The sequence below is a fragment of the Vombatus ursinus genome, unplaced genomic scaffold (assembly GCF_900497805.2).
Source record: "Vombatus ursinus unplaced genomic scaffold, bare-nosed wombat genome assembly UNPS02011369.1, whole genome shotgun sequence".
NCBI classification, from domain to species: domain Eukaryota; kingdom Metazoa; phylum Chordata; class Mammalia; order Diprotodontia; family Vombatidae; genus Vombatus; species Vombatus ursinus.
In genome coordinates this window covers 3,660,259-3,672,934 of record NW_020951147.1, presented here as the reverse complement: position 1 = coordinate 3,672,934, position 12,676 = coordinate 3,660,259, and the positions used below count along the sequence as shown (strand labels likewise).

Below are 12,676 nucleotides of genomic sequence, written 5' to 3'. Positions count from 1 at the left end.
GGGGATAATGGCCAGTCTCTCCTCCACGACTGACCTCCTTTGTCTTCCCCTGGTGCCTGTCTACCCTCTCCCCAGCAGTCTGCACTCCGTTTTCCATTTGGTGACCTCGTGCCTGCCATTCCAGCCATCTTTTTTGCAATGCTTTCTCCTTGCCTTCTCCAAAGCACCTGTGAGTGCCCACCCTCGTTTCCTCCTTCGGGCTATCTTCTCCTGCCTCGGTTTCAGAGACACCCCATTCCCCCGGTTTTTCTCCTCCGTGGTAACTACTTCTGAGTCTCCGAGGCTGGCTCCTCCTCCTCTTCTCAATCCCTGCACATGGGTGTTCCCCAAAGTTTTGTCCTTGGCCCTCTTCCCTTCTGTTTCTACATTCTTTTTTTACCCTTGGCAGCCTCACTCCCTCCCTTATCATCAACTACCGCCTCTGTGCAGATGTCTCCCAAGCCGAAGCTCTGACTTGACTCCTCTCTGAGCTCAAGATGTGTATCTCTTCCTGCCCAGGGGATGAGTTCCTTTGGATGTCCCCCTGCTCCCTCCATCTCGCCATGGCCCAAACTGGACTCGGCATTGCCCTCGGCCTGCTCCTTCTCGGACCTCCCATTTCTCCCCATGGCACCATCCTGGGCTCCTCTCCCCCCCCCCCCCCCCCCCTTCCTGTCTACCAAGACTTGCCAGTTCTTCCTCTGGGCCATCCCTGACAGTTGTTCCTCATGGCTACCTTGCTCTATGGGTCCTCATTACCATCCATCCGGACATATCTTCCCATCTCCATCTACACTCCAAGCCATCCTTTCTACAACTGCCAGAATAATCCTTCTAATGCACATAGGTCTGCTCACTCTGCTCCTCGGCTTTCCAAATCCCTCGTGGCTCCCTCCGGAAGAAGATTCAGACTCCTTTGTCTGGAATCCAGATACCTCCCCAAGCTGGCATCACCTTACTTTGTGGGATCTTAGTGCTAGAGCTGGGAGGTCCCTCTATCATCACATGGTCCAAATCGCTCGCTTTATAGACAGGCAACTGAGGCACAGAAAAAACAAGGTGACTTCCTCAAGGTCAAAGGTAGAAAGTGAGGTTCTACTTCAGGCTTCTTCGATATCTCCCCATATGCCCCCTGCTGCCCTCCACCGAGCACACCTGGGCTCTCTTCCCTCTGTGTCCTTCAGTCCTTCTCTGGGCCAGAACAGCCCCCTTGATCACCTCTCTGATGTTACGTGCTTTGTCTGTATTTTGTCACTTATCCTTCTTGTAAGTCGATGGGGGTGGGGGGGCAGGGACTGTGACTTTACCTAAAGTCAACAAGGTGATGCTTAATTAATATGCATTTAGTTTCACAGACAGAGGAAGGGGATTCTAGCCCACTCCCCCAACATTTCCCAAATCTCACCTCATGATTTCTCTTCCTCCCCTCCCTTGCCACCCCAAGTTTCTTGAGTCCTGGATGGTTTTAACACTTACAGACAGACCTAGGGGACTGAGAGGGCAGGTAGGGGGCGCCACAGTGCACAGAGCGCCGGGCCTGGAATCAGGAAGCCTCATCTTCCCGAGTTCAAGTCTGGCCCCAGACACTTACTAGCTGTGTGACCCTGGGCAAGTCACTTCACCCTGTTTGCCTCAGTTCCCTCATCTGTAGAATGAGCTGGAGAAGGAAATGACAAACCACTGCAGTACCTCTGCCAAGAAAACCCCAAATAAGGTTACAAAGCGTCAGAAACAACTGAACAGGAACCGGGAATGAAGGGGTGGAGGGGACGGTTGGGGCAAAGGGGAGGTGAGGCGAGGCAGGGAGCACAGGAAAGTTCTGGGGAAAGCATTTTATTTGTTAATACAAGAATAGAAATTCTGCAATAAATACCATCTAATAAATAACGTCTCCAAATAAATAAATATTAATACAAACAAACTGAGAGTCGTGAGTGGATGGGGCTGGGGAGGGGGGCAGGTCGCCCTCTCCTCATCCCCAAAATGCTACCGTCCTCAACAATGTAAACTTTTAGGAAATTCTGTGACTGTGACTGTCCCGCTGGGGCTGGGTAGGGTGCCCTGGGAGGGGGGAGCCACCATGACGTTAAGGAGAAATGTGAGGCAAAGTTATTAACGCTTGACATGCTTGGCATCACTGCGGCTTTTGGTGAGAGGGCGTCCCCAGGGATCGATTCCCTTGTTGAATTCCTGCCTCTTCCCGATGTGGTCCCTGGGTCACCACATTCCTCCCCCCCCCCGCAACATTGGAAGTGTGGGGTGGCTGAAGGTGAGAAGAGGGGAGAGCAGGGCTAGCCAGGAGGCTCCACCCGCCAGGCACCTCCCGCAGTGAGCCCCGCCTCTCCTGTTTGACTGCTGCTTCTCGGGCCGCCGGGTTGGGAAGGTGGGAAGCCCAGAGTCCAAGCGCCCTCGGCTCTCCCGCCTGGTCCCAGGCTCCCAGGGTGGAGTGGAGCTTTATTGCATCACTCTCGGTGAGAACAGAGGGAGCTCAGGAGCCCCAGGGGATCCTCCCTAGGAGGGCGGGAAGCTCATCGTGAAGGCAAGGCGGAGAAGGGAGGCCAGAGGTCAGAGGTCAGAAGCAGGGGCCTCCAGGCGCAGGGTGACCGCCGCAGCTGAGGACTGCGTCTTCTTCTTGAGCCGGTTGAAGTCTTTGGCAGAACGCCAGAGCCAGGTCTGCAGCTCCTTCAGCAGCCAAAAGTCATCCATCTTCTGGAGGAAGTCACTGTGGGAAGGGCTGGGGGCCCAGGCAGGCTCAGCCCCTTGCGGGGGCAGCGGGTAGCCCAGGGCGGCCATGACCCCCGCGATGCTGCCCAGCAGGCCCTGCAGGCTGGTGCAGAAGTGGGCCAGGCTGCGGCGCAGCTCGGCCGTGGCCGCGTGGCGGTCCAGGCCTCGCAGATAGCAGAGCAGGTGGCTGTAGGCCTGGTAGTTCTGAGCCAGCCGCAGATGGTCATTGAGGCTTCGCCACACGTTAAAGTCCACCGTGGCGCTGGGCAGGGCCTCAGCGCTCAGCCTGGGCGGGTTGAAGTCAGGCTCGTTGAAAGGGGGACCCAGGTAGTTCAGCTGTGGGAGGGAGAGGGCGGTAGGGCCGGCTCTCGGAGGGGACGCCCCCCAGCTGCCTGCCCCCCTGGGACCCTGGGCTTGTGCCCCCCACAGTGAGGCACTTCCTATGCTGCTAGGGAGGGGAGGGCCCCCGCCGGGTCCTCCACATCGAGGTCATAGTCAAAACATTAGCAATGGGGGAGCTCTCTGGGGAGGCATGCGCAGAGAACAGAAAGTAGAGGGATTTACATATGGTAGATGCTCAGAAAATATTTGTTGAATGATTGGCTGAGTCTGGGGGGAAAGCCCACAGATGTGGGGAGGAAGGAAGATCAACCGCGGAAAGCCACAGGAGAAGGGATAGTGGAGGGAGAAGGCCCAGGAGAGTGCCTGAGCCCAGGAAGAAGCTTCCAGAACGCCCGGCCCCACACGCACAGACGAGGCCGACGGAGTCGGAGAAGAGAGCCCTGCCTGGGCAAGAAGGAGCTCCTGGCTGACCTCAGAGAGAATGGAGTCAGGAGAGGGGAAGTCAGATGGCAGGGGGTTAAGGAGTGAGTGGGAGGAGAGGAAGCAGACGTAGGGGTGTAGACCACTCCTCGGAGAGGCTTGGCAGCCAGAGGGAGGCGAGAAATAGGTCAGAGCAAAAGGGGCAGCAGAGTCAAGCAGAGGTTTTCAGGAGAGCAGTGCGGGGCCTGTTGGAAGGAAGACAGAGGGGAACAAGCCCACCAGGGTGCGCCCCCCCCCCACCCCGCCTCCTCATCTGCCTCCCCCAGATGCCCACTTCCCCCTACCCCCAGTGTCTCTGGCCCTTCCAGCAGAAGGGGGGAGGGGGCAGAGAGCAGAGCACCTTTTACCAACTCCCCAGATGAATGCCAGGGGTGGGGGAAGGAGAGAGGGGACGGGGGCTGGGGGCAAAGGAGAGATGAGATGTGACCCGAGCATTTGCCAACTGTAGGGTAGGTCCGGGGGCCCAGGGGAAGGGGTGGGGAAGCGGTGTTCAGCTGGGGAGAGCTGAGGAGGGGGGCGAGGCTTGGGACAGGCAAGGGCCCAGGGGGGAGGTTCACACGCTGACAAGCTCAGAGACAAACTAATTTCCTCGGTGTATCCTGGGGCTGGAGCCAGCTCCCCTCCTCCCTCCTCCCCTTCCCTTCCCTGGCTCTGGAGCAGGGGTTGGGGGGGGGGGGAGGAACAACGGGAAAGAGGGCCAGCTCCCTACAGCACCACCTTCTCCTCAGGCCCCTCCAACAGGATTCCTGGGGTACCCACCAACAATCTGGGCTCCTTACTGGTCCCCCTACCATGTGACCCCCCAAGAGGCCCAGCTGGGATGGGGTCAGACAGAGGGGAGGCCCAGATTGCAGGGGCCCCGTGTTCAGAGGCCGGGGCGAGCCAGGACACAGGCGTGTGAGGTGGGGGCCGCCCCCACCCTGGGCCCCACCCGTGCGAGAGACACCACAACACGGTGTAAACAGAAGAGACTTCCCCAGCCCCCAGGGGGAGGAGGGCGGGCGGCTGGGCTGGCAGCCAGTGGGGCAGTCCTGCCCACATGCCTAGTCCTGGGGCCGGGAATGGGGAAGGGAGGGGGAAGCCAAGGGGAGAAGGAGAAAGGCCAGGCGAGAGGATGCTGGGGGCTAGAGAAACATTGCCCATCATCTCCACCCCCCCCTCCCCACGTCAAGGTTCCCCCAGATACTCACATAGGTCCCAGCCAGGCTTCGAAGTTGATGTTCTAGGTACCGAGTGAGGTCATAGGTTTTCTGGATGGAGGGGCCAGGCCCTGGATCCCCTGTTCTGTTGAGGGCTGGAACAGCAGGAAGGTGCCAGAGCACGGTGCACAGACAAGCCAGCATCCCCCACGAGTCCCCTGTGGGCAAGAGAGGGACTGAGAGAGAGCCTAAAGTGGGGGTGGGGGGCAGGGAGACAGCTGGCAGCCCCTCAGGTGTCTGTCCCCACCTCTGACTGGGAAGGGAAGGAGGTACCAGATGGGAGACTTGAAAGGGATGGAGTCAGAGTGTGAGAGTGAGTGAGTGTGTGTGTGTGTGTGTGTTTGTGTGAGTGCACATTTATGTTCGTGACTTTGGTTTGTGACCTCATGACAGGGTGTTAGCTTAAAAATGTGTTTGGCCCGTGTGTCAGAGCCTCTGCATTAATGTGGATGAGAGGGGGCAGCCCTAGGGTGAGGATAAGGAAGAGACTCTTATCTGGGGGTCAGAGGGTCCTGGATTCCATTTCTGCCCTCATCATTGTCTGGACCCTGTCTGTTTCTCAGTTTCCCTGTCCATACTATGTGGGAAAAGCATGTGACTTTGGTCTTGAGGGATAGGAGGGAGAGTCTGGTTTTGCGGCCTTCACCTTGACCCCTCTCACAGTTCTGCCCTGGGGCTGAGTAAGGGAGCCAGCCTGCGTGGAGACCTGAGCTCGGGAGAGAAAGTGAAAGCAGCATAGGATTGTGCTTTTGGCTTTCGGTTGCCAAGGTTCGACTACAGATGGGGAAATCAGGTTATCGAAAGTGGGGTGTAGCTGTGGAGCCCTTCTAGGGAGCACGGGCTTCGGTTCTAGAACCTGGCTGCCTTAGAGGTTATGGGATGGAGTGGGCTGAAGGACGTCACCAGGCACGTCGGGTGCTCATTCATTCTGAATGGGGGTGCCCAATAGGTCTGAGTCAGAGGTGTTCCCCAGTGGTCAGTACCCAGTGTTTGTCAGGGTGGAGACCAGTGGTGACACGGGCCCAAGTCCTTGGTGATCTCCGGAAGGCTTGGAGGCTCTGGGGGAAGAGGCTGGGTTTCCTAGGAGCGTGCTGTAGTCAGGACACATGATTGACTAACCTATTTTTATTGGGCTGAGTCATATCCAAGAACTAGGGTGAAGTAGCCCAAAATGAGTAGGGCTCTAGTGTGTTCAGAGTGGATTCTGGTTGGTTTGGGTTCAGGGCTGGTGTTGAAATGGGATTACAGTTGGTGGTTGGGTCAGGCTCAGGAGTGGGTAAGGTTAGGGCTGGTAGTCGCCCAGATTTCTTTTAAGGTTTAGGGTTAGGAGAAGGATGAAAGAGGATCAGAGTCAGTGGTTGGGTTGGGCTTAGGGCACAGGCCCCAGGTGGGTTTGTGGTTCGCACTGGGTCAGTGCCAAGTGCGAAGCTGCGGGCACTTTGGATGCGCTGGCTTTGAGGCAGGCTGGGCTTCGGCTCAGGGCTGGGCTGTGTCTAGAGACTCAGGATGAAAGTGGGCAGAGCTCTGGGCTTGTTTCTGGAAGACTCGCCTCTCAGGCCCCTTTTCCCCTTCAAATTTTTGAGACCTTGGATAAGTAACTTCTCTTCCTCTTAGCTTCAGTATTCTCCTTTTTGAAATGTTACTAGCAATACTTGCACAGCCTACCTGCCGTGCCTGTGGGAGGCTGTTGGCATATGGAAACAGAGTCACTTCTACCCAGGCTTTGTCATCACAGCGAGGGAGGGGCAAAGCCCTTGGCTGTGACCACTGGACGGGGGGAGGTGGGCTGCCCAGGGCTTCTGCACAGCTCAGGTGCCTGCCTTCATCCTCAGAGAAGGGGTCATGTTGCAGCTGTTATGGGGGGCGCTGTGGGGCAGAGGCCCTGGTGACAATCTCCAGACCTTATCTACAGGTGGGGCCTCTGGGGGAGTGACCCTGATTATGCATTCTGGAGCATGGGGCCTGCTCCCACTTCCTCCCATTTCCCTTTGCCTCCTGTAGCTTCTGCTACCCCCAGTTCGTGCAGCTGCCATGCACAGCGCCTTCTCTCCCTTTGCTAAATTTCACAGCTGGACCTTGGAGCCCATCCCTCTATAGTATCCCCAAGAGGCATTTCAACCTGCTCGGATGGGCCTCCCTGCTGCTTCCTGAGGCAGGCTGCTCCAATTGCTTAGAAAACGTTTCCTTCTATGTTGGGAAACACCACAAGATAGTGGAAAGAACGCTGGGCTTGGAGTCAGGAGGCTGGGCCTAGAATGGCGTTGTGGGCTTGGCTAAGTCCCGTCACTTCTCAGGTCTCAGTTTCCTTATTTGTAAAGTGAGAGGATTGGCCCAGATGTCCAGCATTTCCTTATTTGAAAGCTGAAAAGCGCAGCCTTCGCCCTTTCCTATTACCCCAGCCCCCTCTGGAGCTGGGCTTGCTGTCCTAAAGGGGTGACTTAGCCCTCTGGCCACACTCATGCTCAGAGCCCTGCTCTCCAAGATCCCCCAGCTTCCAGGTGGTGATCGTGCTGCTACTTGGGGGCCCTGCGGGGCATCCTTCAGGGAACCGGCTCCCCCCCACCAGGGAAGATGCCTTTGAATAAACAAGAACCCTCATCTGGGCAGAAAACGGCTCATGAAATTAACCAGACAAGGCCGGTGTTTCCAGGAATATTTCAGTTCTGAGGTAACTGTGTCACTGCTGGCGGGGAGGGGGGGAGCAGGGGATATGATGGAGAAAACCAGGGAGAGGGCAGGAAGCTTGGGAATCTAGTGGGAGAGAAGGGAGGCTTGACCCTCCCCCACCTCCCCCAGTTCTGAGGATGGGGTCTAAACACGACCTCTTCTCTCCATCTCAAAGGCAGGAAGATGGATGTTGGGAGGGGCTGAGAACACCTGTGGTGTCCGGGCGAGGGCTGGAAAGCCAGGAAGCCTTGCTTCTGAGAACAGAACCTTCCTGCAGCCCACCCCAGGTCTTCCCGGAACTGGTGTGATGGCGACTAGAGTCTAGCAGTTGGCCCTGGGGCCCTCTGCTCGAGCACCCTGAGCCTGCCTCTCTGTGAAGAGGGCCGGTGGGGTGGGACAAGCTCCTGCTCTCTGGGGTCGGGGGGCCTTGGCCATCTATGTGAGGTGCTGTGGCCCTCCCCCCCCCCCCCCTCCCCCAGCTCTGGTTCCCCTCCCCAGCCCTGTCTCTGGCTGCTGCCGCCTGATTGTTTACATCCCGTCTCCTCGCTGTGTTTATAAATCCAGCTGAGCACGTGAGGAGCTAATGAGCCAGCTCAGGTTTCCTGCTAGTGCACCCCCTCCCTCAACCCCCACCCTGGCCCCCACCCGGCCAGGCCCCTAATTCCATCCAGATCCCTGGGCCCTGGGAATGGAGGGTCCCGAGCACATCCACACAGCCCACGCAAGCGCACCGGCCACCCCACACGGCTGCACACGCAGGCACACACGTGTACACAAGGCTTGGGCCAGCAGCCCCCACAGTCCCTGGCCTGCAGCCCTCAGCCTGACCTCACCCAGTGTGTCTGGGGGGAGCTTGGAGGCCCCGACATGCCATGGAGGTCAGGGACAGGGAGGAAAGCCCTGGTTGGGGCCTCTGCACCATCAGGGATCTGTAGGATAGAGCTGCCCATCCGAATGGGACATCAAGAGAGGCCTCCAGCATAAAGCACTTACGGTGGGCTGGAGGATTCCTTTGCACCCATTAAAAATCTGGGTTCCAAGGAAAGGACCTTATTTGGGGACTCCCAGACAAGTGTTGGGCATAACCAAGTGACCTGAGGTGGCCGAGAAAGGCCTTTTTAAAAGGCTGTGGCTGTTCCTAATTCATGAAGAGCAGGAAAAAGGATGGAAAAGATTACCTAGTCCCCACCCCCTCATTTTACAGAGGAAGAAACTGAGACCCAAAGAGACCACATGATTTCCCTAGTGACTACAAGGCTAGATTAAAATGCAGACCATCTGATTCCAAACACAGCCCTCATCCCCCTCCATCTACCACCTTGTGTGATTCACGCCCCAAGGCTGGCAGCAAAGGGGAGAGTGGGCAGACAGCCCCTGCCCCTTCTTGCTGGTGCCACCTTTTGCGGCTCTCTTCTCCTCTCCTTTTCCTCAGAGATCTTGTCTCCCCCACACCCTCCTCTGAAGCTCTCATTCCTTTCCCTTCTCTTTCCTTGGCCTTGAGTAAAGAGGTCAATGGGTCTGGGCTTCAGAGGGGAAACTAAGGCCCCCACGGAAAAAGGTGGACAAGTCCATGGCCCAGGAAAATGAGTGGCGGAGAAGAAATTAACAAGGCTCTTTTCTACCTGCGTTAAGTATGAAGCGGTTTGTGAGAACTGCCCATGTGCCTATATGGGCAGAGGTGTGGTTCAGCCCCTGGAGAAGGGGCAGGAAAGACCGGGAGGGTCCCAAGGAAAAGACTCGGGGCGAAGGCAGTGCCCCGGAGAGTTCGAAGGCGGTGCCTATCAGTGATGAGGGTGGGAAATGAGAGTGAAGAGGAGAGGGAAAGTGTGAATAGTCGAGTGGGATTATGCAGAGCAATGGGAAGGAGCAGTGAATGGGGAGGAAGCCTGCTGTGTGGGAGAGCTGCTCGTGAATGGTAAGAATTAGGGGCGGGGTGAAAGTCTCAGCTCCACGGCGTGGACCGGCAGCCCGAGCTATTGAGCTAGGCCCGAGAGCAAGGCCATAGGTGGGGACGGGCCGGGGGGGCCAGGGAAGGCCGGCCTTCGTCTGCCCGCACTTGGGATTCGGTGTACATTTCCATCGTTAGCTCTGACGGCCGGCTGTCGCAGAGCATTGGGAGGATTGACGGCCGGCTGTCGGGGGGGCACGGATTGTACTGGGCACGGCCACGGGAATGCTTGCCGTGCATCATCTCCGGGTGGCTCCTTGCCTGCCTTCTGTGGGTGGCCCAGCTGGCCCCTTCTCTCTGAGGTGCCTTGTTTCTAGCCGACGGCTAGCCCGGCCATTCACTCCCTTTTCACCTTCCCTTTCCTACCAGAGAGAGAAACTAACAGTCGGTTGGAGAAGGGCTGCGGGCTTCGGTGGGACTCCTGGGGCTGTGAGGGAGGGGGCCCAGAGAAGGGGAGGGACCTCCGTGGGAATTAGTCAGTGCTGATGTGCTGGCTCGGGGGGGAAGGGAGAGGAGGAGAAGTTGTCTGACCTGGGGAAGTTGGGGGAAACCTCGGGGGTCTACAGGCAGGGAGAGGAAGAACACTCAGGAGCTGGGGTGGAGGCTTACTGCGTGGGAGGCACTGGGGGGGGCGGGGGGATGGCCGGAGAAGGTCAGGAAGATACTTATGTGTGTTGACCGGAGAGTTCTTGGGGAAAGTTTTCTGGGCGTCCCTGGGGTGGGGTTTGGATGGGGAAAATGAGGTGGGGGGGGGCTTATGAAGGTCCTACTTTCTCAGCCCGAACCCCAAAGCAGTGACCTTGCTCTTCCCGCCCCCCTCTCCCCCGCGGCGCCTCCTTCCCCCTGTGTGGCCCCTAAGCCCCCGGCCCCGCCCCCACTCCCCCCCCTTACTCCGGGGAGCTTCTCCCTTCCCAGCGGCGGGGGCGGGGTCAGGGGTACAGACGGAGTCTCTCCAGCCGAGAGATGCCCTTTCCCCCTCCCGTAGCGAGTTCCCACCTCCAGGCGCGGCCAAGACGGAGCGGTTCCCTCCCCTCCCCTCCCCTCCCCTGCCCTCCCCCGGGGCTGAGGACTAACTGAGTCCCTTGGCCGCAAAGCGGAAAGTCTCCCGCCGGCCGCTCCCCCGGCCCGTGACGGGCTTTTTCCTGCCCGGGTCCCGGCTGGGCCGCCCCCGCCCCCTCCACTAATCACTCCCAGGCCGAGACGGGGCCGGGCCGGGCCAGGCCGGCCCGAGTCCGCCTGGGCCGGCTGAGGCCGGGGGCGGGGACCTCCGGGCAGCCCGCTCAGTCGGCATCCGCTCCGGCCCCCTTAGCTCGGCCGGCTCGGCCCGGCCCTGCTCCCCCCTTACCTGCCGGCTCCCCGGCCACGGGGAGCATCGTGGGGTCCAGCCGGGGCTGCGCCCAGCTCCGCGCGCGCCCTGGCCCAGAGAAGAGGCTCCGAGTCCTAGCGGCCCGGCCCGGCCCGGCCCGGCCCGGCTCCCCAGGGTGGGCGCAGCAGCGGCGGCGGCGGCGGCGGGGGCGGCGGCAGGGGGACTGGGGAGAGCGGCGGAGTCCGAGCGAGGTGTTGGCCTCCCCCTCTCTTCCCTCCCTCCCTCCCTCCAGCCCTGTCTCGGGCTCCCCCCTCTCCCCTTCCCCTCCCTCTTCCTCTCTCCAACTCCCCCTCTTCCCTTCTCTCCCCTTCTCTCTCCCTCCCGCTCGCTCGCTAGCGTCTCTCGCGAATCCTGTGTCTCCCCCCTTTCTCTGTCTCCGTCTCTGTCTCTGTCTCTGGCTCTGGCTCCGTCTCCGTCTCTGGCTCTGGCTCTGTCTCTGCCTGGCTCTCGGTCTCGGTCCCCGTCTCCGTCTCGGCCTGGGTCTCCGAGGGTGGCGGTCTCTCCCCGCCCTCGGCTCGCTCGGGCTCCTCCTGCTCGGTCCGGGGCTCTCTGCGTGTCTAACGCGGGCTCGGCTCCTCTCTTCCTTTGTGCGGGTGGCTGCTTCTGCCCTCCGAGTCCGTCTGTCCGTCCGTCCGCTGGCCGGCTGGCCGTCTGCTGGCCGTCCGTCTGTCAGCCCGTCTGCCTGTCCCGGGCTCTCTCCCTCTTCCCCCCTCCCCGCCCCGCCGAGACGCGGACTCTTGGAATGCCACGGTCCCCACTGGAGCTGATGGGGGGCAGCTCCCGGAGGCCAGCTCCAGCCTCGGGATCCCCCGGGGGGAGGGAAGGGAAGCGGATCTCGAGGCGGGGAGGGGGGGGGAAACAGGAGAGGTAGGGGGCTCGGCCCCGGCCTCAGGGGTCCCCCGGGGGGAGGACGGGAAAGCGGATCTCGAGGCGAGGGTGGGGGTGGCGGTGGTGGAGGAGATGGGGGGGCCCGGCTTCTTCCTACCTGCTCGGAGGTCCATGGGGCTGGGGGCCGGGCAGGGGCCGGGCGCGGCTCCTCTCCCGGAGGCTGGCGGAGTGGGAGGGAGAGCCGCAGCTCTGGCGAAGCCTTACTAATCCCATCCGCCAAGCCCACTCGCAGGTTTTTTTCTCTGGGTTTCGGATTTTTTTTTTCGGTGTGGGACATTCTGCAAACTTTTTTTTTTTCTTTTCTGACGTGTAAGGCTGTAACCACAAATTGTAGCGGCCCTCCCCGGGGGTGGGGGGAGGAGGGGGGAGAGGGAGGGAGGGGAGGGCTTCTCTCCCACAGCATCGAGTGGGGGGGGGGCGGTGGGTGGGTGAGGTGAGGCGAGGCTGCGGTACCACCCTGGGCCTCCGGGGGGAGGGGGAGTTGGAGGAGGGAGGGCAATAGATAGTCTGCAAACACTAGGCAAGAGGAGAAGGGAGGGGGTGCTGAGTAGGTCCCTCCTTTCTCGCTTAGACACCCTAAAGTGTTTGCTCTCTGCCGGACCCCTGCCCCGCTGCCCGTCTCCACCTCAAGGCTCCTGTGAGCTAGCCCCCATCATTGCCCATATCCTCCCTCCGCCCCATCCCTAGTCCGTGCTTTCATCTCTGACTGCCTCCCCCCAAATCAATGCAGTGATACGTTCCCCCCGGTGCCAGTGAGCTGGGCTCCCAACAAGTGATGGGGTTTTTCCTGCCTCCCTTTGTCTGGGCAGCCCGCCCCCCCCCCCCGCCCCTTCTCTCCCGTCCCCACGCCTCCCCATTGTCCCGGCCGCTTTCCCCATTCTCCAAGCTTGGGCTGGGGCCTTCGGTGCAGCAGGTGACTAAGTGGCTTAGGGCCCCCCTCTTCCCCCTCTCAGGGAGGGCACGGCTGGGCGTGCCAAGGCACCAGCTCCGAGACGAGAGCACTTGGCGCTGGCCTTTCCCCCCGCAAGTTCACAAAGTTTGTCATTCTTGTTCTTAATGTCAGCCTGAGTGGGGAGGGGGGGG

The 12,676-nt window shown here is 60.0% G+C and overlaps 1 protein-coding gene across 3 annotated transcripts; it reads right to left on the bottom strand.

The window, feature by feature from the left end:
• Positions 1-1,796: 1,796 nt before the first annotated feature.
• CLCF1 (cardiotrophin like cytokine factor 1) lies at positions 1,797-11,751 on the bottom strand. Of its 3 annotated transcripts, none has more exons than XM_027856243.1 (3): positions 11,691-11,751; positions 4,716-4,882; positions 1,797-3,039 (listed from the first exon to the last, which is right to left on the bottom strand). In XM_027856243.1, the coding sequence occupies exons 1-3, from the start codon at positions 11,704-11,706 to the stop codon at positions 2,545-2,547; spliced, it is 678 nt and encodes a 225-aa protein (XP_027712044.1). In that variant the 5' UTR covers positions 11,707-11,751; the 3' UTR covers positions 1,797-2,544. The 3 variants fall into 3 exon arrangements, with proteins under 3 accessions (XP_027712044.1, XP_027712043.1, XP_027712045.1); XM_027856242.1 differs by lacking the exon at positions 11,691-11,751 and adding an exon at positions 10,685-10,715; XM_027856244.1 differs by lacking the exon at positions 11,691-11,751 and adding an exon at positions 5,708-7,845.
• Between the last annotated feature and the right edge of the window lie 925 nt (positions 11,752-12,676).

Bases quoted from the DNA above. Each gene is read 5' to 3' on its own strand.
- CLCF1 (XM_027856242.1), bottom strand. From the start codon at position 10,712: ATGCTCCCCGTGGCCGGGGAGCCGGCAG. The intron at 4,883-10,684 runs GTAAGGGGGGAG...TCTTGCCCACAG, and splicing joins CGTGGCCGGGGAGCCGGCAG to GGGACTCGTGGGGGATGCTG. The intron at 3,040-4,715 runs GTGAGTATCTGG...TCCCTCCCACAG, and splicing joins GAAGCCTGGCTGGGACCTAT to CTGAACTACCTGGGTCCCCC.